A 27324-nucleotide genomic window follows, 5' to 3' on the forward strand; every position below is an offset into this window, starting at 1 on the left:
TGTGGAGACAGGGTCTTGCTATGTTGCCCAGGTTGTTCATAAACTCCTGGCCTCAAGCGATACTCCCGTCTCAGCCTCCCAAAGTGAGTGCTGGGATTATAGGTATATGCCACTGCACATGGCCAAGACTCTGTCTCTTTCAAAATAAAAACAAAAAAGGATATATTTTCTGACTTTGAGTGATAGCAATGCATCAATGGAGGCTCATCAATCCTAACAAATGTACACTGTGGTACAGGATGTCAATAGTGGCAGGCTGTATGTGTATAGAGGCAGCAGGTATACAGGAACTCAGTACTTTCTGCTCAATTTTTCTGTGAACCTGAAAGTACTCTATAAAATAGTCTATTTGAAAACAAACAAAAAAGGCCAGGCATGGCGGCTGACACCTGTAATCCCGGCACTTTGGGAGGTCAAGGTTAGAGGATCACTTGAGCTCAGGAGTTGAGACCAGTCTGGGCAACATAGCAGGACCTTGTCTCTACACAAAATGAAAAAATGGGTCAGGTGTAGTGGCTCATGCCTGTGTCCCAGCCACTCAGGAGGCTGAGGTGGGAGGATCACTGGAGCCCAAGAGGTCAATGCTGTGGTAAGCTGTGATCTCACCACTGCACTCTAGCCTAGGCCATTAGCAAGACCTAGGCTTCATCTCAAAAAAAACAAAAAACAATTTAAAAAAGAATGTGCAAAGTCATCAGAGAGCAGAGAAAACAGCTAGGACCTGAGAGAACAAAATCGCAGAGTAAAGAGAAAACTTACTAAAGTGGGCCTTATATATCCTTAAGGTATTCATCAATTCAAAGTAAGGCATAGAGGCTGAACAGAAAGTAGTAGCCAAGAGCCTGTAGCCATCCCACTGGGCTGGCAAAACAAAAGCTGGAGTTCAGAACTTGCCAAGGAAGAGGGGCCTTGGCAGAATGCCTCAGGCTTTTCAAGTGAAACCACAAGGGGCTGAACCTACTGGAACAAAGACAAACTGAAATAGACTGGTCTCCCTTAGAACAACATGATCTACCTATTTGAACTGCCTTCCAACATAAAACTGCATTTTCTGTGGAGAAAGATATTATCATCTAGAGTCACTAGCATAGCACCATCCTACAGAACTTTCTGCAACAATGGAAATGTTCCTTATCTGTACTACTTGTACTATTTCTATCTGCACATGTAGCTATTAAGCCCCTAAAATGTGGCTAATGTAACTGAGAAATTGAATTGTAAAATCTATTTAATTTTAATTAATTTAAACTTAAATAGGCTGGGCACAGTGGCTCATGCCTGTAATTTCAGCATTCTGGGAGGACAAGTTGGGCAGATCACTTGATGCCAGGAGTTTGAGACCAGCCTGGCCAACATAGCAAAACTCCATCTCCGCTAAAAATACAAAAATTAGCTGAGCCATAGTGTCACACACCTGTAATCCCAGCTTCTCGAGAGGCTGAGAGCCAGGAGAATCACTTGAACCCAGGAGGTGGAAGTTGCAGTAAGCCAAGATGGTGCCACTGCACTCCAACCTGGGTGACACAGCAAGATCCTCTCTCAATAAATGAATAAGTAAATAGAAGATAGGTAGATAAATAGATAGATAGCTAGACAGACAGACAGACAGCCACAGTGATTAGTGGCTACCATATTGAACAGCACAGCTCAAGAATTTTTCATACCCAAGGGCCAATGCTAAAAAATAAAGTTGCCAGTCTAACAAGAAATATAACCAAATGCCAAAAACCAAAAGGGAAAAAGATATTGATAGAAGCATCCCCACGGTTATCCAGCTATTGAAATTATAAAATGGGGCCAGGCACAGTGGCTCATGCCTGTAATTTCAGCACTCCAGCATTTTGGGAGGCTACAGGTGGATCACTTGAGGTCAGGAGTTCGAGACCAGCCTAGCCAACATGGTGAAACCCCATCTCTAATAAAATTACAAAAAATTAGCCAGGTGTGGTGGCACATGCCTGTAATCCCAGCTACTCAGGAGGCTGAGGCAGCAGAATCGCTTGAACCCAGGAGGTGGAGGTTGCAGTGAGCCAAGATCACGCCACTACATGCCAGTGTAGGTGACAGAGCGAGACACTGTCTCAAAAAAAAAAAAAAAAAAAGAAAAGAAAAGAAAAAAGAAATTATAAAACAGGGACTTAAAAATAATAATAGAAATGTTCAATAAAATGGCAGAGAATTTCAGCAGAAAACTGGACTCTACTTTTTAAAAAACAAATTCAATAAATGGCTGCCCATAACTTGACTTATAAACATCACCTGTATATCTCACTATATATAAAATTTACCTTCAAAAAAAAAACCATAAACAAAATTTTGGCTTTACTTTATGGTTTACATGCTGAAGTGTTTAGCAGTACAGTGTACTGGTATCTATAACTTACTTTGAATTGCTTCATAAGATAAAGATGGATTGATAAATGGATAGAGGGAAAGATAGGACAAAGAAAATGTTGCAAAATGTTAACTGTAGAATCCAGGTGGTGGGTCTATGTGTGTTTGCTGTATAATCTGTGAACCTCGAAAGAGCCAATCCTTCAAGATGGATCCTGAGTGGTTAATTGGGACTAAATTAAAAACAGAGTCAAGCAGCCATTTGCTGACTAGAGGTCACACACTTACTATGAGTTCCAGGGAAACCTATGTGTCTGTTTAACTTTGGGACTTTCATAGCTTCCTGTTCCTATATACTGTTCCTGAACCAACCAATAGACTGTGACCTGCATTGACCAATCAGAGCTCAACCAAATGTCAACCAATCAGAACTAAGCAAATTTGGGCTGGGCGTGGTGGCACACCTGTAATGCCAACACTTTGGGAGGTGGGAGCATCACTTGAGGGTACAAGTTAGGAGGTCAGGCTGGGCAACATGGCAAGACTCCGTCTCTACCAAAAGAGAAGGAGGGAGGGAGGGAAGAAGGGAGTAAGTATGAATCCTTCATTTGCATAAATGGACCTGAGTGGGATCCTGGGTGGGACCTCTATAAAAGACAATCCCTCCCTCAAGTTGAGGGTGATCGCTGGGCAAATAAATAAATAAATAAAAAGACAATCCCTCCCTTTGTTCTCTAGAAAGCATCTTCATTTTACACAGAAGGCTGTGTCTTACTAGTTTGTAAACCGCTCACTGGAATAAAGCCTCTTTCCTCTAAATTCCTTTTCAGATAATTTTTCTTCTCAAATCCATCCTTTTTATTTTATTATTACTATTACTTTTGAAAAGTTTCCAGCAAATATCAGTGAGAGGAGGAATTTCTAAAAGATAGGCCAGATTGAAAATACACAGATGAAAACCGAGGGCAGGGAAAACATCAGAAATAAACAGGTCATTTTTAAAGTCTTCTATCTAGAACTAGTAAATGCCAGAAGCAAAAGAGAAAAAGAAAATGTTAAAAGAAAGTTAAAAGAAATACTTGCAAAATTTCCCCAAACTGGGGCAGAAGTGCGCACACACATGCATGCACACACACACACACACACACACACACACACACACCCAGGCACACACTTGTAGGTCAAGCACTTAAACAAAAGACAAAAACCTTAAATGCAGCCAGAGGGGGAAAAGGACATACTGCCATCAAAGTAGCCAATTTTCTATAGAAATAATAGAAGGCAGAATTAAATGAAATGATATAATTAAGGTGCTGACAGAAAGTAACTCTCAAAACATACTTAGGTGAAAATTTAAGTAGCTTTGCAGAAATTGACAGTTTATAAAATTCATCTAGAAATGCAAAGGATCAAAAATCAGGCCCTTGAAGAACAATCAGGAGAATTTACACTATCAGTTACGGTAATGACACTGACACCAGCAGAAGAACAGTCAAAATGATGAACAGAACAGAATAAAAAGTCTAAAAACAGATAGATACATACATATAAGGTCACCTGATTTATGAATATGGCAGCTGTCATTGCTATGCAGTGGAATAATAAATGGTGCTCAGTTAAGGGATAGCCACAGTTAAGGGATAGCCTCAATTAAAGTGGGAAAAATATGCATCTTAATCTCTACCTCATATTGTACACAAAAATCAATTCCTGATGGGTGGCAAATCTAAATGTAAAAGGTGGAAAGAATAAAGCTTTAAAAAGGAAACAGGAAAATATCACAGTTACTTTAGAGAAGGTAAACACTCCATCTTTTTTTTTTTTTTTTTTTTTTTCCAGACAGAGTTTTGCGCTTGCCAGAATTTTTCACACCCAAGGGCCAATGCTAAAAAACAAAACTCCACAGGCTGGAGTGCAATGGCGTGATCTCGGCCTCCTGCGTTCAAGTGATTCTCCTGCCTCAGCCTCCCAAGTAGCTGGGATCACAGGTGCCTGCCACCACACTCAGCTAATTTTTCTGTTTTTTTAGTAGAGACAGGGTTTCACCATGTTGGCCAGACTGGTCTCCAACTCCTGACCTCAGGTGATTCACCCACCTCGGCCTCCCCAAGTGCTGGGATTACAGGAATGAGCTCCCAAATACGGCCAACACTTCTTAAAATAGGACACAATAGCAATCATAATCATAAGAGAAATCTTTGAAAAGTAAAAACATATTAAACTATATTAAAATTATTAAAATTAAGACCATGTATTGAAGATATTTTCCGAAAGGTTACATACTGAGCATATCTTTTAAAATCTCTGTCTCTCACACACACAACCAACAAGAATAAAACAACCAAGCACATATATGAAGTCAAAACACATTTGATAAATATACAAATAGTCAATAAACCTGTCTTGGGTAGTGCTTATATAAGTGTGTTCATATTATAAATGTTTACCAAGGTGTTGACATACTATCTGCACACTTTAAACTATCTTACAATTCAATAAAATCATTTATCTAACAATGAACCCATCTGGTCAGGCACGGTGGCTCAAGCCTGTAATCCCAGCACTGTGGGAGGCTGAGGCGGGCGGATCATCTGATGTCAAGAGTTCAAGACCAGCCTGGCCAACATGGCAACCCCTTCTCTACTAAAAAATACAAAAACTAGCCAGGTGTAGTAGTGGGTGCCTATAATCCCAGCTATTTAGGAGACTGAGACAGGGAGAACTTCTTGGGCTGGGGAGGCTGAGGTTGCAGCGAGCCGAGATCGTGCCACTGCACTCCAGCATGGGTGACAAAGCGAGACTCCAACTCAAAAAGAAGAGAGAAAAATGATGCCTCTATCATGATTCATACAAAGCAACTTCCTGTAAGCTTCAAAGCAACTTCCCGTAAGCTTTCAAAGATTCTTCTCTGAAAAGCAACAATAGCACATAATACCAAAAGCAAGCTACCAGGAAACAACTATGGGAGACTCTCTACCATCATATCATTACTACTGTATAATTTTCTTTTAAACCATGCCACCTTTTTTTAATAGCTTCTACCTATAAAATGTACACAATGTCCCAAGACTGTATTAAATACTTTACATACATTACAGAGTTTAATCTTCACAACAACCTCTGAGGTAGTTATTATCATCATTACATTACAAATGGCTAAACCGAGGCTAAGAAAGGCTAAACAACTTGCTCAAGGTGACAAAATAAGTGTCAGAACTAAAATTATAAGCCTATGAATAAATACGGAAATAATTACTTATTATTTAGCATATCAGATATAAACATATTATTTCATGGTTTTAAGACAAATTTTTTTAAAAAAAGCAATTTAGAAAAAATAAAATCTTTCATAAATTTAAACACATTTCTGTCATGTTAGACAGCTTCAAAATCATATTACAAGCAAAAATTCTCTCAATGATTTATTTTCTAAGTATTTTGTTTAAAAACAGTATCCTGTTTTTACAATCACAAATTGACAAGTTCTACAATTATATTTAACCATTTACAATGAATGATTTCCTTAGATTAAAAGGATTTTATTTTTACTATTAGTCAAAATCAAATACATTACTATAACATACATGTAAAAATTAAGTAAAAGAGTTATCTAGGCCACGCATGGTGGCTCACACCTATAATCTCAGCACTTTTGGAGGCTGAGGCAGGCAGATCATGAGGTGAGGAGATCGAGACCATCCTGGCTAACATGGTGAAACGCCATCTCCACTAAAAATACAAAAAAAAATTAGCCTGGCATGGGGCTGAGTGCCTGTAATCCAAGCTAATTGGGAGGTTGAGGCACGAGAATCACTTGAACCTGGGAGGCAGAGGTTGCTGTGAGCCGAAATTGCACCACCGCACTCCAGCCTGGGAAACAGAGAGAGACTCCGTCTCAAAAAAAAAAAAAAAAAAAAGCTACCTATAAATGTTGATATATCAATTCTCACTTAAGTATATTGGATTTCAGTCCTCTTCTATAAATTAGGTTAGATGAAATGTCTATGTAAATGTTTTCTAAAATATCTTCAGCTTTAAAATTGTGTGCTTCCAGCCAGGTGCAATGACATGCCCACCTGTAGACCCACCTACTCAGGAGGCTGAGGCAGAAGGATAGCTTGCACCCAGGAGTCCAAGACCAGCCTGGGCAACATATAGCTGCAGTGAGCCATGATCACACCACTACACTCCAGCCTGGATGACAGAGCAAGACTGTCTCCAAAAAAACAAAAAGCAACAAATTGTTTAGGAAGCCAGGAAAGATAGTTTCAATAATATATAGCACTAATTGTGCTGAATGATAAAGGTCCATGCAGATGAGGACTTTAAAAACAAACCAAAAATCTACCAGATTTGGTGATTAACAAATAACTCATAAGTGTTCTCAAGAGATTTTCAAGAGGACGAGAGAAAATCCTTGGAGAGGGATGGTGGAAAATAGAAATGCACAACTGAGATCAAATCATAGCTCTGCAATTTATTGGCTCTGTACCACTGGGTAAGCTGCTTAACATATCTGAATTTCATTGTCCCTATTTGTAAAATGAAGACAGTGTTATCATCTATTATGGCTGTTGTCAGACTAAAGGGTAATTATGTAAAGTTTGTAGCACAGTGGCTGAATCTAAGTAGTCAGTAAATGTCATTATTTTACGAATTGTTTACTTTTAGATTCTTACTCCCCATATAAAATAGTATCTACCTTAATAACATATGAAAGAGAAAGCAGACCTAAAACTTCTTTCAAGGTAATACAGAGTAGTGAAAAATTAAAATTAAAATTAAACCAGGAACAGTGGCTCATGCCTGTAATCCCAGCATTTTGGGAGGCCAAGGCGTGTGGATCACTTGAGGTCAAGAGTGTGAGACCAACCTGGCCAACATGGTGAAACCCCGCCTCTACCAAAAATACAAAAATTAGCCAGGCATGGTGGCACATGCCTGTAATCTCAGCTACGTGGGAGGGTGAAGCAGGAGAATCATCTGAACCTGGGAGGTGAGGGCTGCAATATGCCAAGATCGTGCCACTGCACTCCAGCACAACACAGCGAGACTCCATCTCAAAAAACAAAAATAAAAAAGGTGTTATTTTTTGCCTATTCAAAGCCAATACTGTGAAAGACCCCAGAAATATCCCTGTGATGATAAGAATGTGAAAAAAAAAAAGGGGGGAGGGCATTTTCACACTACTGATAACATGATAAACCGGACTAGCTTATTTCTGAAGGAAATTTGGCAGTGTCCATCAGCAGAAGGTGCATATGCCTTGACCTAACAATTCTCTGGTTAAATGAAGTATAATGTATATTTTGTCACATTATAAAATACAGCCACAATATAAAAGGAGAAATTGTTCCTACTTCATATCCTTTCTCTGTTATTGAATTTTGTCTGACAGAAAACTTCCATTACTTTAATTTAAAAAATATTTAACCAAATAATTTTTAATTTAATATACTGCTTTTTAGATAAATACACACAATATTCTTTGTAATGCAATGCTTTCTCACAAAAGAAATGTTTGTTCCTTTTAACGTCAAAGTTTAGCACATATTAGATTCTCTGTCGTAAGTAATACAATCTTGCCACACCAGCTGATGCCTAAATTATTCACTGTCCACTGAGCTGGCATTCTTCCATGGTAGCACACATGCTGTTAATAACATTCAGGGTGCTGAATTCCATTCACAGGAAAATGCTGAAGACTCAGAAACAAATAGGTGTAGACATTTTGAAGTGTGTGAGGTCAGGAAGGACATCTAATCCATGATGCCATTACATCCTATTGACACAGTATATTCATGAAGCTATATGTACCTTTAAAACAAAGCTACAGGCTGGGCATGGTGGCTCATACCTGTAATCCCAAGCACTTTGGGAGGCCAAGGGGGGCAGATCGCAAGGTCAGGAGTTTGAGACCAGCCTGGGCAACATGGTGATGAAACTCCATCACTATTGAAAATACAAAAATTAGCCCAGTGTGGTGGCATGCATCTGTAATCCCAGCTACTTGGAAGGCTAAGGCAGGAGAATCGCTTGAACCTGGGAGGCACAGGTTGCAGTAAGCCGAGATCACACCACTGCACTCCAGCCTGGACTATAGGAGCAAGACTCCCTCTCAAATAAATAAACAAACAAAGCTACACATATAGCACAAGGAAAAAACTAATAACCTTTGACGTTAAAGGCTTTTATTCCAAAAATTTTTAAACTACCACTAAAGTCTTCTTTTAACGATGAGTAACTACAGTCAGCCTTCTGTACCTGTAGGTTCTACATTCATGGTCTTAACCAAGCACAAATTGGAAAATGGATGGTCCTATCTATACAGAACAGATACAGACCTTTTTCTTTGTAAATATTCCCTAAACAATACAGTATATTAACTGCTTACAAAGCACTTACATTGTATTAGGCATTACAAGTAATCTAGAGATGATTTAAAGTATACAGGAAGCTGTGCATAGGTTATGTGGAAATACTATGCTGCTTTATATAATGGACTTGAGTGTCTGTAGATTTTGATATCCGTGGGGGGTCCTGGAACCAATCCCTCAGATACCAAAAGACAACCACATCTAACAGGTATAAACAATTCTTTTTTTTTTTTTAATATGGAGTCTTGCTCTGTCACCCAGGCTGGAGTACAGTGGCTAATCTCGGCTCACTGCAACCTCCACCAACCAGGTTCAAGTGATTCTCCTGCCTTGGCCTCCTGGGTAGCTGGGATTACAGAATGTGCCACCACACCCAGCTAATTTTTGTATTTTTAGTAGAGCTGGGGTTTCACCATGTTGGTCAGGCTGCTCTCGAACTCCTGACCTCGTCACCCACCGGCCTCAGCCTCCCAAAATGCTGGGATTACAGGTGTGAGCCACCGTACCCAGCAACAATTCTTAAGTATAGCCATTAAAACCTGATATAAAATGACAGATCAGCCTGGTTTACGTGGTATTATATTTTTTACACATTTTACAGCTACAGCATACAAAATTAAATAAATCCACTTTGTGACCAAGCTTTTAAAAGATGTTTTTGCCCTATGTTTAACTAGTATTCTTTAACATCTATATATTACTGTCTTACAATCTAATATCACACATAAGAGAATAGTAAAATCTACTTTAACTCATTAATGCACAAACGTATAAAATTAAGTAGCTTCCTCAAAAGTCATATATAAAAATCAATAATAACATTAAGATGAAAATTCAGAGCTCCTTGTCCACTCGTTCTACACAAATTTGATTATATTATTATCTTCTTCATATTACTGAAATCACTTATTGAATCAAATGCACTGATTTATCATTATATTAAAAGAAATAAGTGGCTGGCTGTGGTGACTCATGCCTATAATCCCAGCACTTTGGGAGGCTGAGGAGGGGGTGGATCGCTTGAGGTCAGGAGTTCGAGACCATTCTGACCACATAGTAAAACCTCTTCTCTACTAAAACATAAAACTTAGCCAGATGTGTTGGCAGGTGCCTGTAATCCCATCTACTTGAGAGGCTGATGGGACTGTGCCACTGCACACCAGCCTGGGAAAAAGAGTAAGACTCCTTCTCAAAAAAAAAAAAAAAAAAGTAAGGAATTATCACAGAGAAGTTCATTGGAGAGAATCAAATATGGATTCATTAAAATGTAGAAAAATGATTAATGTGAAACATGATACCATTTTTCATTTCAGGAAGCAATGAAGGGAAGTTAGGAAAAAATTGGGAAGGAAGGAATCTAGGGATTACAAGTGTCTAGGCACACAGGAATCATGGAATTCTGGAACTGAAAGGGATTCTAGATAACCATTAGAGGATCTAACACTTTGCATATCTAGATTGATTCCAGTGCTGTTTCCAAATGAACAGAATTTAGTACATAGCAAAGTAATAGTATTTCTTCTCCCTCTCCCTCTTTCTAAGGAGTTTCATTCGTTAGGTACCGTACAGGTCTCTTGAGTCACACAAATTTGTGGTTTCCCAGTACATATAAAAGTATTTAAGAGACCTATCTAAAATATATTCCCATGGCATAGAGTCCAAGGACAATGTTCTAAGCAAGGTACTGTAGTGTGTGTTTGTGTGTTTGTTTGTGTGTGTGTGTGTGTGTGTGTGTGTGTGTGAGTCAGACAGAGTCTCACTCTCTTGCCCAGGCTGAAGTGCAGTGGCACAATCACGGTTCACTGCAGCCTTGATTTCCTGGGGTCAAGCAATCCTCCCACCTCAGCCTCCCAGGTAGCTGGGATTACAGGTGTGCTCCACCATGCCCACTTATTTTTTATTTTTTTTTTTATAGAGGTGGGGTCCCAATATGTTGCCCAGGCTGGTCTTGAACTCCTGGGCTCAGGCAATCCTCCCTCTTTGGCCTACCGAAGTGCTGGGATTACAGGCACAAGACACTATACCTCGCCCTTCATTCTGATTTTTAGAACCATGTTAATGTTGCACATGGTGAAATCAATCAATCAACAAGGACATAAGAGACCCCAAATGGAATACAAACAGAAATGAATGAACTTAACTATATTTCAAAAATAATAACATAATCACACTGAAGGTGGGAGAGAAGGAGTTTGGGCAAGAACTAACCTAAGTAACTTTGGTACATAGTATTTTGACTACACACTCCAAGTCTAAGGCTAAAGAATAAAAGAGCTATAAATAAATGTTGTACTCTGGTTACCAAATTAGCAGTGGTAGGGGTGAACAATTCTAAAACTCCTTTAAATGTATTCCAGAATTAAGCAAATAAGTAACACACTGTGGCTGAGAGCTAGTTTCTTGGTGTCAAATGAGGGATTACACATAAGAAGAAAGAATGAACTCTCAGGTATCAAAACTGAACATATCAGCATGAATTTGTTATTTTAATATACAAACAGACACAAAAATATACACATAAAACTGGGTGTGGTGGCTTACACCTGTAATTCTAGCACTTGGGGAGACCAACACAGGCAGATTGCTTGAGCTCAGCCTGGGCCACATGGCAAAACCCCACCTCTACAAAACAATACAAAAATTAGACAGGCGTGATAGTGCACACCTGAAGTCCCAGTTACTCAGGAGGCTGAGGTGGGAAGATCACATGAGCCCGGGAGGTGGAGGCTGCAGTGGGCCAAGATCATGTCACTGCACTCCAGCTTGAGTGACTGAGACTCTCAAAAAACAAAAAAATACTATACACATAAACACCCACAAATACATCAACATACTGGCATACCTCAGAGATACGGCAGGTTTAATTCTAGACCACACAATAAAAGCAAATACCCCAATAAAGAGATTCACAAATTTTTTGATTTCCCAGTACATATAAAAGTTATGTTTATACTATATTGTAGTCTATTAAATATGCAACAACATTATGTCCTAAAAAAAAAAAAGTATAGACCTTAATTTAAAAATACTTGATAGCTAAAAAATGCTAACAGGTATCTGAGCCTTCAGCAAGTTCTGCTGGTGGAGGGTCTCACCTCAATGTTGATGTCTGCTGACTCAACAGGATGGTGAAGCTGAAAGCTTAAGCAGCTTCGAGAAGTCCTTTTTTTTTTTTCTTTTTTTTTTTTGGAGACGGGGTCTCACTCTGTCACCCAGACTGGAGTGCAGCGGCACAATCTCTGCTCGCTGCAACCTCTGCCTCCCAGGCACAAGAAGTACTCCCACTTCAGCCTCCAAGAAGCTGGTACTACAGATGCGCACTACCAAGCTTGGCTAATTTTTGTTTTTGTAGACATGAGGTCTCACGAGGTTGCCCAGGCTAGTATCAAACTTCTGGGCTCAAGTGATCCTCCCGCCTCAGCCTCCCCAAAGTGCTAGGATTACAGGTGTGAGCCACCACACCCAGCCAACAATTTCTTAAAGACTACAGTAAAGTTTGCCACAATGATTTGCTCTTTTACGAAAGACTTCTCTGTAACATTCAATGCTATTTAATGATGTTTTACCCACAGAAGAACTTATTTCAAAATTGGAGCCAATTCTCTCAAACCTTGCTGCTGGCTTTATCAACTAAGTTGACATAATAGCCTAAATCCTTGGCGATCATTTCAATAATATTCACAGCATCTTCACCAGGATTAGACTCCATCTCAAGAAACCACTTTCTTTGTTTGTCCATAAGAAGCAACTCGTCTAGAGCAGAAGCAGTGGCTCACACCTGTAATCCCAACACTTAGGGAGGCCGAGACAAGCTGGCCACTTGAGATCAGGAGCTCAAGACCAGCCTGGCCAACATGATAAACCTAGTCTCTACTAAAAATACAAAAATTAGCCTGGCATGGTAGCAGGTGCCTGTAATTCCAGCTACTAGGGAGGCTGAGGCAGGAGAATCGCTTGAACCCAGGAGGCAGAAGTTGCAGTGAGCCGAGATCATACCACTGCACTCCAGCCTGGGCAACAGAGACTCCGTCTCAAGAAAAAAAAAAAGAAGCAACTCGTCAATTATTCAAGTTTAATCGTGAGATTGCAGCGAGTCAGTCTCATCTTCAGGTTCCTCTTCTAATTCTACTAATAGTTCTCTTGCTGTTTCCACCACATCTGCAGTTACTCTCTCCACTGAGGTCATGAACCCCTCAAAGTCATCCATGAAGGTTAGAATCAACTTCTTTCAAATTCCTGTTAATGCTGCCATGAATCATGAATGCTCTTAACGGCATCTACAACAAAGCCTTTCCAGAAGGCTTTCCATTTATTTGCCCAGATGCATCAGAGGAATTACTATCTATGGCAGCTATAGCCTTATCAAATGTATTTTTTAAAGAATGAGACCTGAAAGTCAAAACGACTTCCTGATGCTTCAGCTGCAGAATGGATGCTGTGTTAACAAGCATGAAAACAACATTATATTCCTTATATATCTCCATCAGAGCTCTTGGGAGACCAGGTGCCTCATCAATGAGCAGAAATTAATATTTTGAAATCTTTTTTTCTGAGCAGGTCTCAACAGTATGCTTAAAATATTCAGTAAACTGTGCTGTAAACAGATATGCTCTAATGCAGGCTTTAGTATTCCATTTCTAGAACATAGGCAGAGTCAATTTAGCATAATTCTAAAGGGCTCTGGGATTTTCAGAATGGTAAATGAGCACTGGTCACAACTTAAAGTTGCCAGCTGCATTATCTCAACAAAAAAGTTAGCCAGTTCTGGCCAGGTGTGGTGGCTCATGCCTGTAATCCCAACACTTTGGGAGGCCAAGGAGGGCAGATCACTTGAAATCAGGAGTTCAAGACCAGCCTGGCCAATATGGTAAAACCCTATCTCTACTAAAATACAAAAATTAACTGGGCATGGTGGTGTGAACATGTAATCCCAGCTACTCAGAAGGCTGAGGCAGGAGAATCGCTTGAACCTGAGAGGCGGAGGTTGCCATGAACTGAGATCACACCACTGCACTCCAGCCCGAGTGGCAGTGCAAGACTCCATCTCAAAAAAAAAAAAAAAAAAAAAAAAAAAATCCTATTCTTTCAGGTTCTGAAGCCAGGCATTGACATCTCTCTAGCTATAAAAGTCCTACATTGGCAGTTTCTTACAATATAAAGCTGTTTCATCTACATTAAAAATCTATTGTGTAGCATCACCACCTTCATCAATGACCTCAGCTAGATCTTCTGCATCTGCACTTGCTGTTCCACCTTGCACTTTTACGTTATGGAGAGGCTTCTTTCCTTAAACCGCACAAATCAACCTCTGCTAGTTTCCGTCTTTTCTTGCATCTTCCTCACCTTTCTCCGCCTTTGTAAGTCTCTATATTTTCTAACACAAAAGGCCTAAAAGAAGTAATACCTTAGGACCAATGAGCATACCTAGGCTGTGTCCAAGTCCTGTTTTCCAAAAACCATTCCCCAATAAAAGGAAGAAGTGCTCCTTAAAGCTCCAATCCAAGGGCTGGGCAGAAAAAGCACAAGGTAAGTCAGAACATCCTGTGGTGCCAGAAAGTAAACCCTGAAGGAAGGATGGGGCCGTATCACAGGGACACTGGAATAAGCCTAAAGAAAGATCCTGTCTCTCAACCATCTGGAATAATGTGCTGAACAAAACAAAGAATGATATTTACAACCCATTGAATTAAACAGAAATCTGTGAGTCCATACTGAAAGAAAGGAAGAGAGGGGAAAAAAGCTCTTCCTTGTGGAAGAATTCCTAACAGAGGAACTACAGAATTAGAAAAACATTTGGCAAACCTCAGTTGTTTAAGGCCAAACTCAACAATGCTAAAATTGGTCAGTGAAAATAAGATAAAAAATAGTATATGTGAATAGTCTGAAAGTATCTCTCCACAAGATATTGTACTTATTAATTACAAAGAAAAAATGGTAACTTTAGAGTGAAAAAAACCTGGCAGTTACACCACCTCAACCAAGTGATCAAAATTAACCTTACCGTAAATAATGGGACAAATTGACATCATTCGCCTCTCAATATGTGTGTACACGACATCAGTTCTGTGAAGTTCCTGCCAAAAGCACAAAACCTGAATCTAATCGTGAGAAAACATCAGCAAAAATCAAACTGAGGAACAGTCTACAAAATAACCAGCCAGCCCGGGACAGCGGCTCATGCCTGTAATCCCGGCACTTTGGGAGGCCAAGGCGGGTGGATCACCAGGTCAGGAGTTCCAAGACCAGCCTGATAAACATGGAGAAACCCCATCCGTACTAAAAATACAAAATTTGCCAGGCATGGTGGCACATGTCTGTAATCCCAGATCGGGAGGCTGAGGTAGGAGAATCGCTTGAACCCGGGAGACGGACGTTACTCTGAGCCGAGATCACACCACTGCACTCCAGCCTGGGCAAAAAGAGCAAAACTCCACCCAATAAATACATAAATAAATAAAGTATGCTTCAAAAGTGTCAGAGGCATGAAGGCAAAGAGAGACGTAAGGAGAGACTGGGCGCAGTGGCTCACACCTGTAATCCCAGCACTTTGGGAAACCGAGGTGGGTGGATCATGCGTTAGGAGTTCAAGACCATCTGGGCCAACACGGTGAAACCCTGTCTCTACTAAAAATATAAAAAAATTAGCTGGGCATGGTGGTGCACACCTGTCGTCCCAGCTACCCGGGAGGCTGAGGCAGGAGAATTCCTTGAACCCAGGAGGCGGAGATTGCAGTGAGCCGAGATCACGCCACTGCACTACAACCTGGGCGACAGTTCGAGACTCCATCTCAAAAAAAGAAAAAAAAAAGAAAGACGTAAGGAGCTGCTGCAGCTCTCCAGCCTTAAGCTGGGTGCTATGTGAAGGAGGTTCCATGCAGGTGCACTGACTCTGACCGAAGGCGGAGCTTACCCCCTAACGTTTCGCAACCAAGCAGCATACTCTAGAATTCACATTTTATTGTGAGGCCTTCACAGACGACTAATCATGCAATCAATAATCAACACAGAGGCAGAAGACAGGGGAACAAAGCACAACCCTGGCTAGGGAGACCAACACACCAACAGATGAGCTGAATGGTCCTGAAGTCCATAGGATGCCCTGGACGGGGATGGGGTGAAGTTGTGGGGGTGGTGGCTGCTTCTCTCCAGGTGGCAGCAGATGCCAAAATCAGGAGAAAGCTTCAGAGCTCTCCTGGGCACAGCCTCTAAAAGCGTCTTGAACAAGTCCGGGTCCTGGCATATGACTCTCCCAAATGGGTCTATTCTCATTATCTCAGCCACCTTTCACTTTCTGTGGGTTTGTTTTATCAGGTGTTGTCACCGCAGTCCATTATATATGTTTATCGCTGGGGGGGAAAAGGGGAAGCGACTTTGCTGTGAGTTCAGTGCCTCTTGACATGAGTGACTCCATTTTGAGACATGAGCATCACATCATTATGATGTATCACCAGATTAGAGGATGCTAATGAGACAGGGCAAATAATGTAACACGTGACCAAGGACTGAATTCTGAGCCAGAAAAAAAGGTCCATTAGTGGGACAGTTGGCAAAATCTAAATAAAGTCAGGAAATTAGCTAACAGTATTGAACTGATTTTAATTTCCTCAAAACCAAATCATATTTTGAACTGTTTAAATATGGGCCCCACATGGTGGCTCATGACTACAGTCCCAGCTGCTCAGAAGTATGAGGCAGAAGGATTGCTTGTGCCCAGGAGTTTGATGTCACAGTGAGCTATGACTGCACCACTGCACTCCAGCTAGGCCACAAAGCAAGACCCTGTCTTAAAAAAAAAAATAGTTTAAATAGTTCATCAAACCAATAATATTGAATTGATGTTAACTGATGATGATTTTGATAATTGTACTGCAGTTATGCAAGAGAATGTCCTTATGTTTAGGAAGTGTTTAGAGGTAAAACAGCTTCATATCAAACCCTGTAAGAAAAGGTAGGTGGGTGGGTAGATGGGTGTGGGTGTGTACAGAGAGAAAGAATGATCTATAAAAGTAGGATGGTCAAATATTAACATTTGAAATATTAAGGAATCTGGGTGAAGGATACATAGGAATCCTTTGTAATATTTTTACTTTTTTGTATGCCTAATTTACTTATTTTGTATATTGAAGATAATTTCAACGTAAAAGTTAAAAAAGAACCAAAAAAGTTTAAGCCTCTCTTGTTCGCTCTCCTTGTTCCAACTACTTTTTTTTTCTTTTTCTTTTTCTTTTTTTTTGAGACAGTCTCGCTCTGTTGCCCAGGTTGGAGCACAATGGCACAATCTTGGCTCATTGCAACCTCCACCTCTCAGGTTCTAGCAATTCTCCTGCCTCAACTTCCCAAGTAGCTAGGATTACAGGCGCCTGCCACCATGCCAGGCTAATTTTTAGTAGAGATGGGGTTTCAGCATGCTGGCCACGCTGGTCTCAAACTCCCAACCTCAGGTGATCCGTCCACCTCAGCATCCCACAGTGCTAGCTTACAGGCGTGACCCACTGCACCCGGCATCTCCAACTACTTCTTTTATTCTTTGTCTACCCATTAGATTGCAAGCATCGTGAAAGCAGAGATTCGTTTTGTTATCCTCCAGTATAAGCAGCACCAAGCACCACACTTTACATCTTAGAGACACTAAATATTTTCATATTTAATCTGGGACCATATTACAGTTTCTACTCACGTATCTTTTCATTGATAAAATTTTAATACATTCTACTGGTGAATGTGTACATGAAATGTGGTACATTATCTATACAATGGTTTACTTGGCAATAAAAATAAGTATTGATACATCCTACAACACGGATGAACCTTGAAAACATTATGTTAAGTGAAAAAAAAAGCCAGTCGAAAAGGACCACATGTTGTATGATTACATGTATATGACATGTCCAGAATAGGTGACCTACACAGGCAGAAAGTAGATTAGTAGTTGCTTAGGGCTCTGGGGGTGATGGGCAGACTGGGGAACAATGGCTAAAAGTCACAGAGGCTTCTTTTGAGGGTAATGTAAATATTCTAAAATCATGTCAGGTGAGAAATAATTTGGCCAAAAAAATTTTTAACTTAATTTTAATTGATTGTGTTGATGATGGCACAACTATAAACATACTAAAAGCTGTTATACACTTTAAATGAATGAATTTGAAGGTATGTAAATTATATCTCAATAAAGCTGTTTTTTAAAACTAACAAAAAAAGAGCTCTGCTAAAATTTTTAATAGAAATTCTCTGTATACAATGGTTTATTATTTGGCAATAAAAAGAAATAAGTATTGATACTTCCTACAACATGGATGAACCTTGAGAACATTATGTTAATATATAATGCTTGATATATGCAGCATCTGTCTATGTCAAGTCCTTTATGTAGTAAAGTACTATACATTTGCAGCCACAGGTATGGCATTGAAAACCATTTCATTACAGAATTTCCTAATCTTCTATTAAAACTAAACTCAATTGACAACCTTATATTTGTCTAATAAAGATTCTCAAACAAACAATAACTACTTTATGATATAGAAATTACCAGCAATTTCATCCCAATGCTGAGCATTTTTTAGATTAAGAGTGGCTTACTGAGAGAAAATGTTCAAGACCGGTCAATCCTGGTTCCTTCTCTGCTCTGCTCTCAAGGGTCATTCTAGGGTCATCTCTCCCCTAAAAGCCTTCCCGGCCCCTCAGATTAGGCTAAGTGCTCTCCTTTGGGCTCCTATATCACCTTGACACACTCTCTACCCTGGCATTTCCTGAAGCAAACTATTCTTCCCCTCCATTAAATGACGAACATGTATAAATCACCTTTGTATTCTTAGCACCTAGCACAGTACCAGCATCCAAAATGGGCTCAACAAAATTTGTGAAGTTAAATTAAACCTACAGTGTGAATTTGAACCTGTCTGACTCATGTAAGTCTCAGTTTTCTACTTATCAAAGAGTAATGCCACCCAGTCTTAACTGACTCATAGAGAAGTGAGAAACTAGAAAATATATAGAAAGGTACTTTGAAAAAATGATCCATTATACATACACAGTGTTTCATTATAAGGTACCCTATATAAAATATTAGTTATTATTTTATGGGTCCTCCTATGTAGCTTAACTTTGTTACAGAACCTTTGGTACTTCTGGATCTAAGAAGGCTTGAGAAGAATGCCCTAAAGAACAGGTATGTCTAAATTAGCTGTTTATCATTACATACCTTTTTGTTAACTATTACATGCAAAATAGCATTTTTAAAAACTCAATAGCAATTAGTAGACTAGCAAAGAATGTAACTCCTATACAGGGTATTTTTACAGCCCACTTTCCTGTCTCTGTTCTGAAATGACTCCGTATTGCAGGCTAAAATTCTATATTTAAAAAAAAAAAGGAAATTCATGACCTGAATGTCGCCACCACACCTCATAAATACAGCACCTTCTCCTGCTAAAGCCTTTTATGCATTTAAGAGCCCTACGTGTTCTTGACAGAAACCATACTCAAGCAGCTGAATTTAGAACATGCTGACCTTAAGCAAATCAATGCCCTTAGCATGTACTTCTGGCTTGCATCACCGCAAGAGTTAGACAGCCTCACCATCTATAGTAGTCAACAATTTCTGGCCACTGTCCCCTGTCTATTTTAAGATATCCCTACTACACTTCTGTATTGCACAAAGAAATAGAATAACACATAAACCTGTGTTTAAACACAAATCATTCACCTTGGAAATCTGGATATGTGCCTTGCTACTATGCTTTGCTCAAAAATATTTAATTTGGTTAGTTTCCATGTCCTGCTTTCATTTATGAAATAAAAAATATTTTGACAAAGGTTTAAAAATCAAGTATAAGACACTTTAGCTTACTGCCTAATCAGATTTGTAAGTAACCTAGTCATAAACTAGGCCAGAATTGGCAGGGTCCCAAAGTCAAACAAATACTGAAAGAGTAATGGCTATCTGCCATTTTCCAGCAAAATCACACTAGATATTAAAATAGTACTTGATTAAGGACTACAATATATTTTTCCAACGTACCTTAATATTTACTAACTCTTCTAACTCTTGGATCTAAATGACATAAAGTCTATTTTCAATTTTTTATCCAGGCAACAACGACCAAAATGCCTGCACTAGTCTTTGTTTACAAATAAGAGTCTCTTATTTTTCACTCTAAACACAGAGCCTATAATTTAGCATAGCAATTGTATAGCTTCTGAACATCGGGTATATTATTCACCTTAAATTTATATATAAACACAAATTAGAAACTACTAATTGTATTTAACAATTATTCATAGATTCTTTTTTCATTCCTAATACAAAGGTTAATATTTGCACAAAGGCCTAATGCTAGAAACCAGTATCATAAAATATTTAGCATTTTAGATTGCTTTTTAAAGGAGTTCCTTTATTCCCTTGAAAGATTTAGTAAACCAATAGACATTCTCAGGCATGAAAAAATAAGACTTCTTTTTTACTCCAGTGGAAAAGATTTCAAATAAAGAAAATGAGGTAATTCTGATATGCAGAATAATGCAGGACCCAAATGAAGTGAAGTCATTTACTAGCAAGGGAACTAAATATAGGGCCCAAGCAGCTGAAGCCTGAGAGTTTATATAATATGCTAGCTCACTACTAAAAGCTCTCAAGACAGAATCCATAGAGCACCAAGGGGGGGAAAAAAAGGACTATTCTTCTCATACTGTTAAATAAGATTTATAATTTTTTTCCAGAAAAAAATTAAAAGCTAATCTTGCATAATGAAAAAAATCTTTTGGGGAACACAGATACCAAGTAAATCTAATTATCTGATATTAGGCAAGACCTACTACCCTGCAACAACAGCAAAATTAAAATTTTAAATAATCTAAAAAGTTTTAATGGTATCTAGCACTCTACTACTAAAACTCACACAATCAAGAATACACTAAGATACAGAGCCAAAAGAATGAAAGTCAGTATATCAAAGATAAATCTACAATCCGATGTTTACTGCAGCACTATTCACAATAGCCAAGATTTGGAATGAACGTAAGTGTCCATCAACAGATGAATAGATAAAGAAAATGTGGTACAGGCCAGGCAAAGTGGCTCAGACCTGTAATCCCAGCACTTTGGGAGGCCAAAGAGGGTGGATCACTAGTCATCAGGAGTTTGAGACCAGACTGACCAATGTGGTAAAACCCCATCTCTACTAAAAATACAAAAATTAGCTAGGCATGGTGGTGTGTGCCTGTAATTCCAGCTACTCAGGAGGCTTAAGGCAGGAAAATTGCTTGAACCCAGGAGGCGGAGGTTGCAGTGAGCCGAGATTGCGCCACTGTGCTCCAGCCTGGGTGACAGAGCGAGACTCTGTCTCAAAAAAAAAGAAAAGAAAAGAAAAGAAAATACGGTACATATACACAATGGAGAAAAAGAATGAGATCCTGTCAATTGTAACAACATGGATGGAACTGGAGGGCATCATGTTACGTGAAATAAGCCAAGCACAGAAAGACAAAGCTTCACAATATTCTAACTCATATGTGGGAGATAAAAATTAAAACAATTGAACTCATGGAGATATAGAGTGGAATGATGGTTACCAGAGTCTGGGAAGGGTAGTAGCTGGGGGCAGGGAGTAGAGATGGTTAATGGATACAAATATATAGTTAGAAAGAATAACATCTTGTATTTGATAGCACAACCGAGTGACCACAGTCAACAATTAATTGCACATTTAAAAATGACTAAAGGAGTCTAATTGGAATGTTTGTAACACAAAGAAATGACAAATGCTTGAAAAAAAGAATATTCCATTTACCCTGATATGATTATTATGCATTGTATGCCTATATCAAAACGTCATATACCCCATAAATATATATACCTATTATGAATCCATAAAAATAAAAATGTTTTTAAAACGAGGTATATTAGGCTGTATTTCTAATTTCTAATACATCCTTTTTTTTTGTTTGCAAGAGGATTTCACTCTATCACTCAGGCTGGAGTGCAAAGGCATTATCATAGCTCACTGTAGCCTCTAACACCTGCACTCAAGGGATCCTCCTACCTCAACCTCTTGAGTAACTAAGACTATAGGCACTTACCATCATTCCTGGCTCATTATTTTTTTTTTTTTTCGGTAGAAGCAGGGTCTCTGTGGCCCAGGCTGGTCTTAAACTCCTGGCCTAAAGCAATCCTCCCACTTTCCAAATTGCTCAAACTTCAGGTGTGAGCCACCAAGCCTGACTCTAATACATATTTTAATAAACTTTACTATCACTTAGTCACAGAAATGTGCAATTCCTTCTGATAACCTACTGGTAGGGCATATATTTAGAGTTGATTTGTGTAGGAGATAATTAATATCTCCTTTATTTTGCATTGGGCACTACAGCATATACTTGCAAGAGGGGTAATCAGGTACAGTGCAAAGGCAGATGCAGTATCAGAAAATACCCCTTGGTGGGTCTAAATTTATATCCACCATGTTCTAACCATTTCTAACAATAAACAGCATGTTTTTATCTATTAACTTATGAATGACTAATATTGACAGATCCTATATTTGTCTATATTTCATGGCAGGTCCATCATGTTGGACCTTGTAGGGCTGTGGCGTACACCAAGATTATAAATTCATTCAGGCTTATATGAAAATAATTTATGCTCAAAGTTATTAAACTATGAATTCAAAGCCATTTTATACTCCAGAATGAGTTTTTGATATTCTGAATCTTGGTAATCATTAGCCCCTCACACTATCTATTGTACTTCAGGATAGTGTTATATTAATCATGACATTGTAGCACTTTATCAATATTTACATGGGCATTATTTTCTTCTTTAACTTCCTCCCAGCACCAAGCATACCCATAGTATATATGTGGATAGAACATAATAAAATTGGTTATAATCAGGTGACCTAAAGATTCATGGGAACCAAAGAAGTATATTTGAATCTTAAAATCATTAATCAGAATAACTTTCTAAACTCTTATACAGATTGAGTATCCCAAATCCAAAAATCTGAACATTTTGGGCAATGAGATGACACCCAAAGGAAACAAACTATTAGATTTGCGGTGCTTTAACTAGTTGGCTGTGCAAATATTCCAAAATCTGAAAAATCTGAAATCCAAAATACTTCTGGTCCCAAGAGTTTCAGATAGGGGCTACTCAAACCTGTATATAATTTTTCTAAATGTTCAGTCAAATATGATTACGTCTTTAATAAACTATTTCTCTCAAGTACTGAAAGGCCCAAAGATATATACAAAAATTACGGTAAATAAATACTTTCCAACATTTAAAGACTTCTGTTTGATCATTATTAATCATCTATTATTCCTTCAAGTCTTCCATTTAAAATAAAAATAACCAGATGTCTTTAGCATGGAACTTTGCAGTGGAGATTTCTATTCTGCTTGGGGAAATTTTATGTCTTGCATTTTAAAATCTCTTTAAAACAAAGCTAAATTGGTCTTCTCTTGATTTCCTTATTTAACTGAAGCAGTCTCTTATACCACAACCACACACAATATTATTTCATTTAGAAGAAATTTAACATTCGTTAATAACCAAAAAGTATGCAGTTGTCACCTACCTGTAGTACCGAGATTGTAAATACGTTGAACAAACAGTCTTTGATACATGACTGGCCGACCCAAAGTCTATTACTTTAACCCTGTATGGCTGCCGAACAGGATCCACCAACATAATATTTTCTGGCTTGAGATCAGCATGAATTAAACCAAGACTTTTCAATTTTTTCAGTGCAGTGGCCACTTGTTGAAGAATGGGCCGAATCACTTTTAGTGGCAGGGGACTAAATTTATTTTGTTTCAGAAAGTCATACAAGTTTTGTTCCAGCATCTCAAACACTAAACAAGTATGGTTACGGTGCTGAAAGCATTCATAAGCTCGTACAAAGTTATATTCATCAGCATTTTCAGTACTGAGCCTTGCTAATATGCTCACTTCTATTTGACCTTGACGTGCATAAGAAGGATGATTCTTCAAAATTTTGATTGCTACAATTTCATTTGTCCCTCTTTTCCAGCATTTAACTACCTGGCCAAACGTGCCTCGACCAAGAAAATCAAGGACTTCGTAAGTATTTTTCATGGAGCATAAGACTTCATGTTGTACTAACTGATAGTCACCTTCTCCAGTGGTACAATTCTGTTTTGATCCTGTGGTAGTTGTCACAACTGTCACTGGATTTCCCATGTTGGTTTGCAACATTGCAGGAAGTATGGACAATTCATCGACAATCTGCATTGCGCTGCTATGATTATCCAACTCCTCACTCTTGCGCTTCAATCCACATCTCTGGGGGCCTTCTAGGAAATGCAATCTGTTTCGCCACGCCCCAATCTGAGGTGCCTGCACTTGAGCTTGCTGCGTCTGAGCTGCTATGACCTTTGTAGCACCTGCAGTGTTTTTCAACACAACAGCACTTGTCTGCAATGAAAAGTTGTGTCCTCGAGGTCTATTAAATGGTATCTTTGTCTGAAAAGCACTACCCTTTGTGGGAGGATGAGAATTTCCAAAGTCTCTACCATTCACATAGGTCCGTGGATAGTTTCTTTCCTGGAAAACGCAACTGCTTGGCTCTACTTTGAGTTTCTTCACACTACAAAAGGCACTTGACTGAGTTTGATAAACATATGGTGGGTAGACCAAGACTTGTGAGGCCATACCTGCCAAAAAAAAAAGGGGGAGGGAAAGAAGAAATATTAATGTCAACAATTTTTTTTTTTTAAATTTTAAATCTCAGGATCAAAATTCTTAATGGTCAAATTCACAATTTGTAAAAAAAAGTAATCAATTTTCACTAAGATGGTTTTTTTTTCCCCTTGGAGAAGATAACTATCTTTAATATCTCCATTTTAGTTAATTGGTGTTTCAGCTTTTCTGGGTATTGCATTAAAAGGCTGAGAATAAAAAATCAAGCGCATTTAATTACTTTCCAAATATTTACTGAGAAGCTGAAATGGCCATTATGCCCTAGAAACGATGCCAACCATTTTCCCTCAAAAGTAAAGTACAGATCACTGTAATCCCAGCACTTTGAGAGGCTGAGGCAGTTGGATGGCTTGAGGTCAGGAGTTCGAAACTAGCCTGGCCAACATGGTAAAGAAACCCCAACTCTAATAATAATACAAAAATTAGCTACGCGTGCTGGTGTATGCCTGTGGTCCCAGCTACTTGGGAGGCTGAGGGAGGAGAATCACTTGAACCCAGAAGGCAGAGGTTGCAGTGAGCCGAGATTGCACCACTGCACTTCACCTTGTGAGACAGAGCAAGACTCCATCTCAAAAAAAAAGTACAGATCCTTCAACTGTACAAATTTGACAAAACATTCTAGTACCAAATTAAAACTTATGAACCAATGACAAGCAAAGAAAATACACAGTACATAAACATAGTTTATAGCCATATTTCTTAAACCTAAAGCCCAAGAATTGCCTCAGGAAGAAAAAATTACCTATGTCTCCTTTAACAATATATACATAGAGAGAGAGAGAAAGAGAGAGGCAGGGATTTCTTTTTTTTTTTTGAGGAGTTTAGCCATTGTTACACAGGCTGGAGTGCAATAGTGCAATCTCAGCTCACTGTAACCTTGGCCTCCTGGGTTCAAGCGATTCTTCTGCCTCAGCCTCCCGAGTAGCTGTGATTACAGGCACCCCCCACCACGCTCAGCTAATTTTTGTATTTTTAGTAGAGAGGGAGTGGATTACCTGACCCAAAGTGCTAGGATTATAGGCATGAGCCACCACACCCAGTCTTTTGGCAGGTGTTTTAAATAAAATTAGGGTGCCCATTTCATGAATAGCTGATCCTACATTCTACTTACTAAGTATGTTATCCTTTGATCTTAAAAAGCATTATATTACAAAGACAAGTTAATGACTTTCTACCCAGTTATATCTGTGTTCCCATTCTTCTGAATTTGTACTTTATTATATGGATATTCCTTTAAACTTCCTCCAAATATAGTCCTTAGTTCACTCATATATTTTAAATAGATTTAAAATCATTCTAAGGTTCTCAAGGACTGAATGACATTCTATTTATTTTATGCCTGCATCCAAAAAGCATGTAAAGTTACTGAGGGTGAAACAGCCAACATTCTTAACACACAACCATTAAGTATATAATGATTTTATAAACATTATTTGATTCAGATATGACATAGATAAGAAAGGATCCAGTTTTATAATGGCATACTTAATGTTCTACCCTATGACCTTATTTAACCAACTCAGAATTTATAAAATATGAAATCAACCTAGCAACTGCTGACCTGTCTATAGGAACTCAAAACATACACATACAAGAATGAATCCTCAGGACCATAGCTAGAAAAAGTAATAATTACACAGGTTTTCGATCTGCCTTCCGTCTACATGGTCTGCTACAACAATATATAAACACATACATCAAAACCACCATTTGATAGAATCATCACTTTAAGTAATACTCCGTGTTTTCTACTTGCACAGAATTATCTGGGAGTTTCCCTAATGGTAAAATCCTAATACAAATGATCAAGTATAAAAAGCTGAGACGCCAGATACAGGAACTTTGCATTATGTTTTCTTAATGTTTTTCTACACATCTACCCTTTCTTCTTTTTTTTTGTTTTGAGACAGGGTCTTGCTCTGTCACCAGGCTGGAGTGCAGTGGTACAATCTCAGCTCACTGCAACTTCTGCCTCCCAGGCTCAAGCGATTCTCCTGCCTCACCCTCCCTAGTAGCTGGAACTACAGGTGTGCACCATCATGCCGGCTAATTTTTTGTATTTTACTAGAGACAGGGTTTCACCATGTTGGCCAGGATGGTCTCAATCTCTTGACCTTGTGATCTGCCCACCTCAGCTTCTAAAAGTGCTGCGATTACGGGTGTGAGCCACGGCACCTGGCCCCCTTTCTTCTTTTCACAAGGTCTCGCCTAGACTGCAGTGCAGTGGCACAATCATACCTCACTGTGGCCTCCAACTCCTGGCTTCAATTGATCCTCCCATTTCAGGCTCCAAAATGCTGGGATTACATGCATGAGCCACTGCACCCTGACTCACATCTACTATTGAACATTATTAAAACTCTCTTAGATTTCAAAGTAAAGTATTATCTTCTTGCTGAAGCCTCTCCAGAAACAAACTCACCCTCCAGACAGAGGTAAGCATTCAATGCTCTCCCAGTAGTTCGTAAATTCTTCTCACTGTATACATCTGTCTGTCACGTTAGATCTAAAGCAAAGTGCCAAGGATATAGAGTTGGTATTCAATAAATGTTGGTTTGTTGAAATATCTTCATTTTCTACAATTTAAAAATCTGTATTATATTAACTGTATAGTCTCATACTCCTTTAACAAATCACAAACATCAGTTCTTTAACTCAGAATCAACAGATTACCATCACAATCTGTAATGTCCATAATACTAAAAATAAGAGCAACCACCTACTGAGCACTTACTATTCAACAGTTTTAACACTTTATTTACAATATTTTATCTAATCATAGCAGTATCTTTCCAATTTGCTTTTAAGATAACTAAAGTTGGCCAGGCATGGTGGCTCACGCCTGTAATCCAAGCACTTTGGAGGCCAAGGCAGGCAAATCACCTGAGGTCA

General features: G+C 38.9%; 1 protein-coding gene across 7 annotated transcripts in view; it reads right to left on the reverse strand.

Moving 5' to 3' along the window:
• HIPK3 (homeodomain interacting protein kinase 3) overlaps positions 1 to 27324 on the reverse strand; it is a 100487-nt gene that overhangs the window by 41335 nt on the left and 31828 nt on the right. For all 7 annotated transcript variants that reach the window (XM_032283629.1, XM_032283628.1, XM_032283630.1 and 4 more), the window contains exon 2: positions 23288 to 24386. In XM_032283629.1, coding sequence (XP_032139520.1) covers positions 23288 to 24384 — 1097 coding nt within the window. In that variant the 5' untranslated portion in view covers positions 24385 to 24386. The remainder of the gene's footprint in view (positions 1 to 23287; positions 24387 to 27324) is intronic.

This window comes from Sapajus apella, unplaced genomic scaffold (assembly GCF_009761245.1).
Source record: "Sapajus apella isolate SASKATOON/1434 unplaced genomic scaffold, GSC_monkey_1.0 scaffold14, whole genome shotgun sequence".
In the NCBI taxonomy this organism is placed as follows: Eukaryota; Metazoa; Chordata; class Mammalia; order Primates; family Cebidae; genus Sapajus; species Sapajus apella.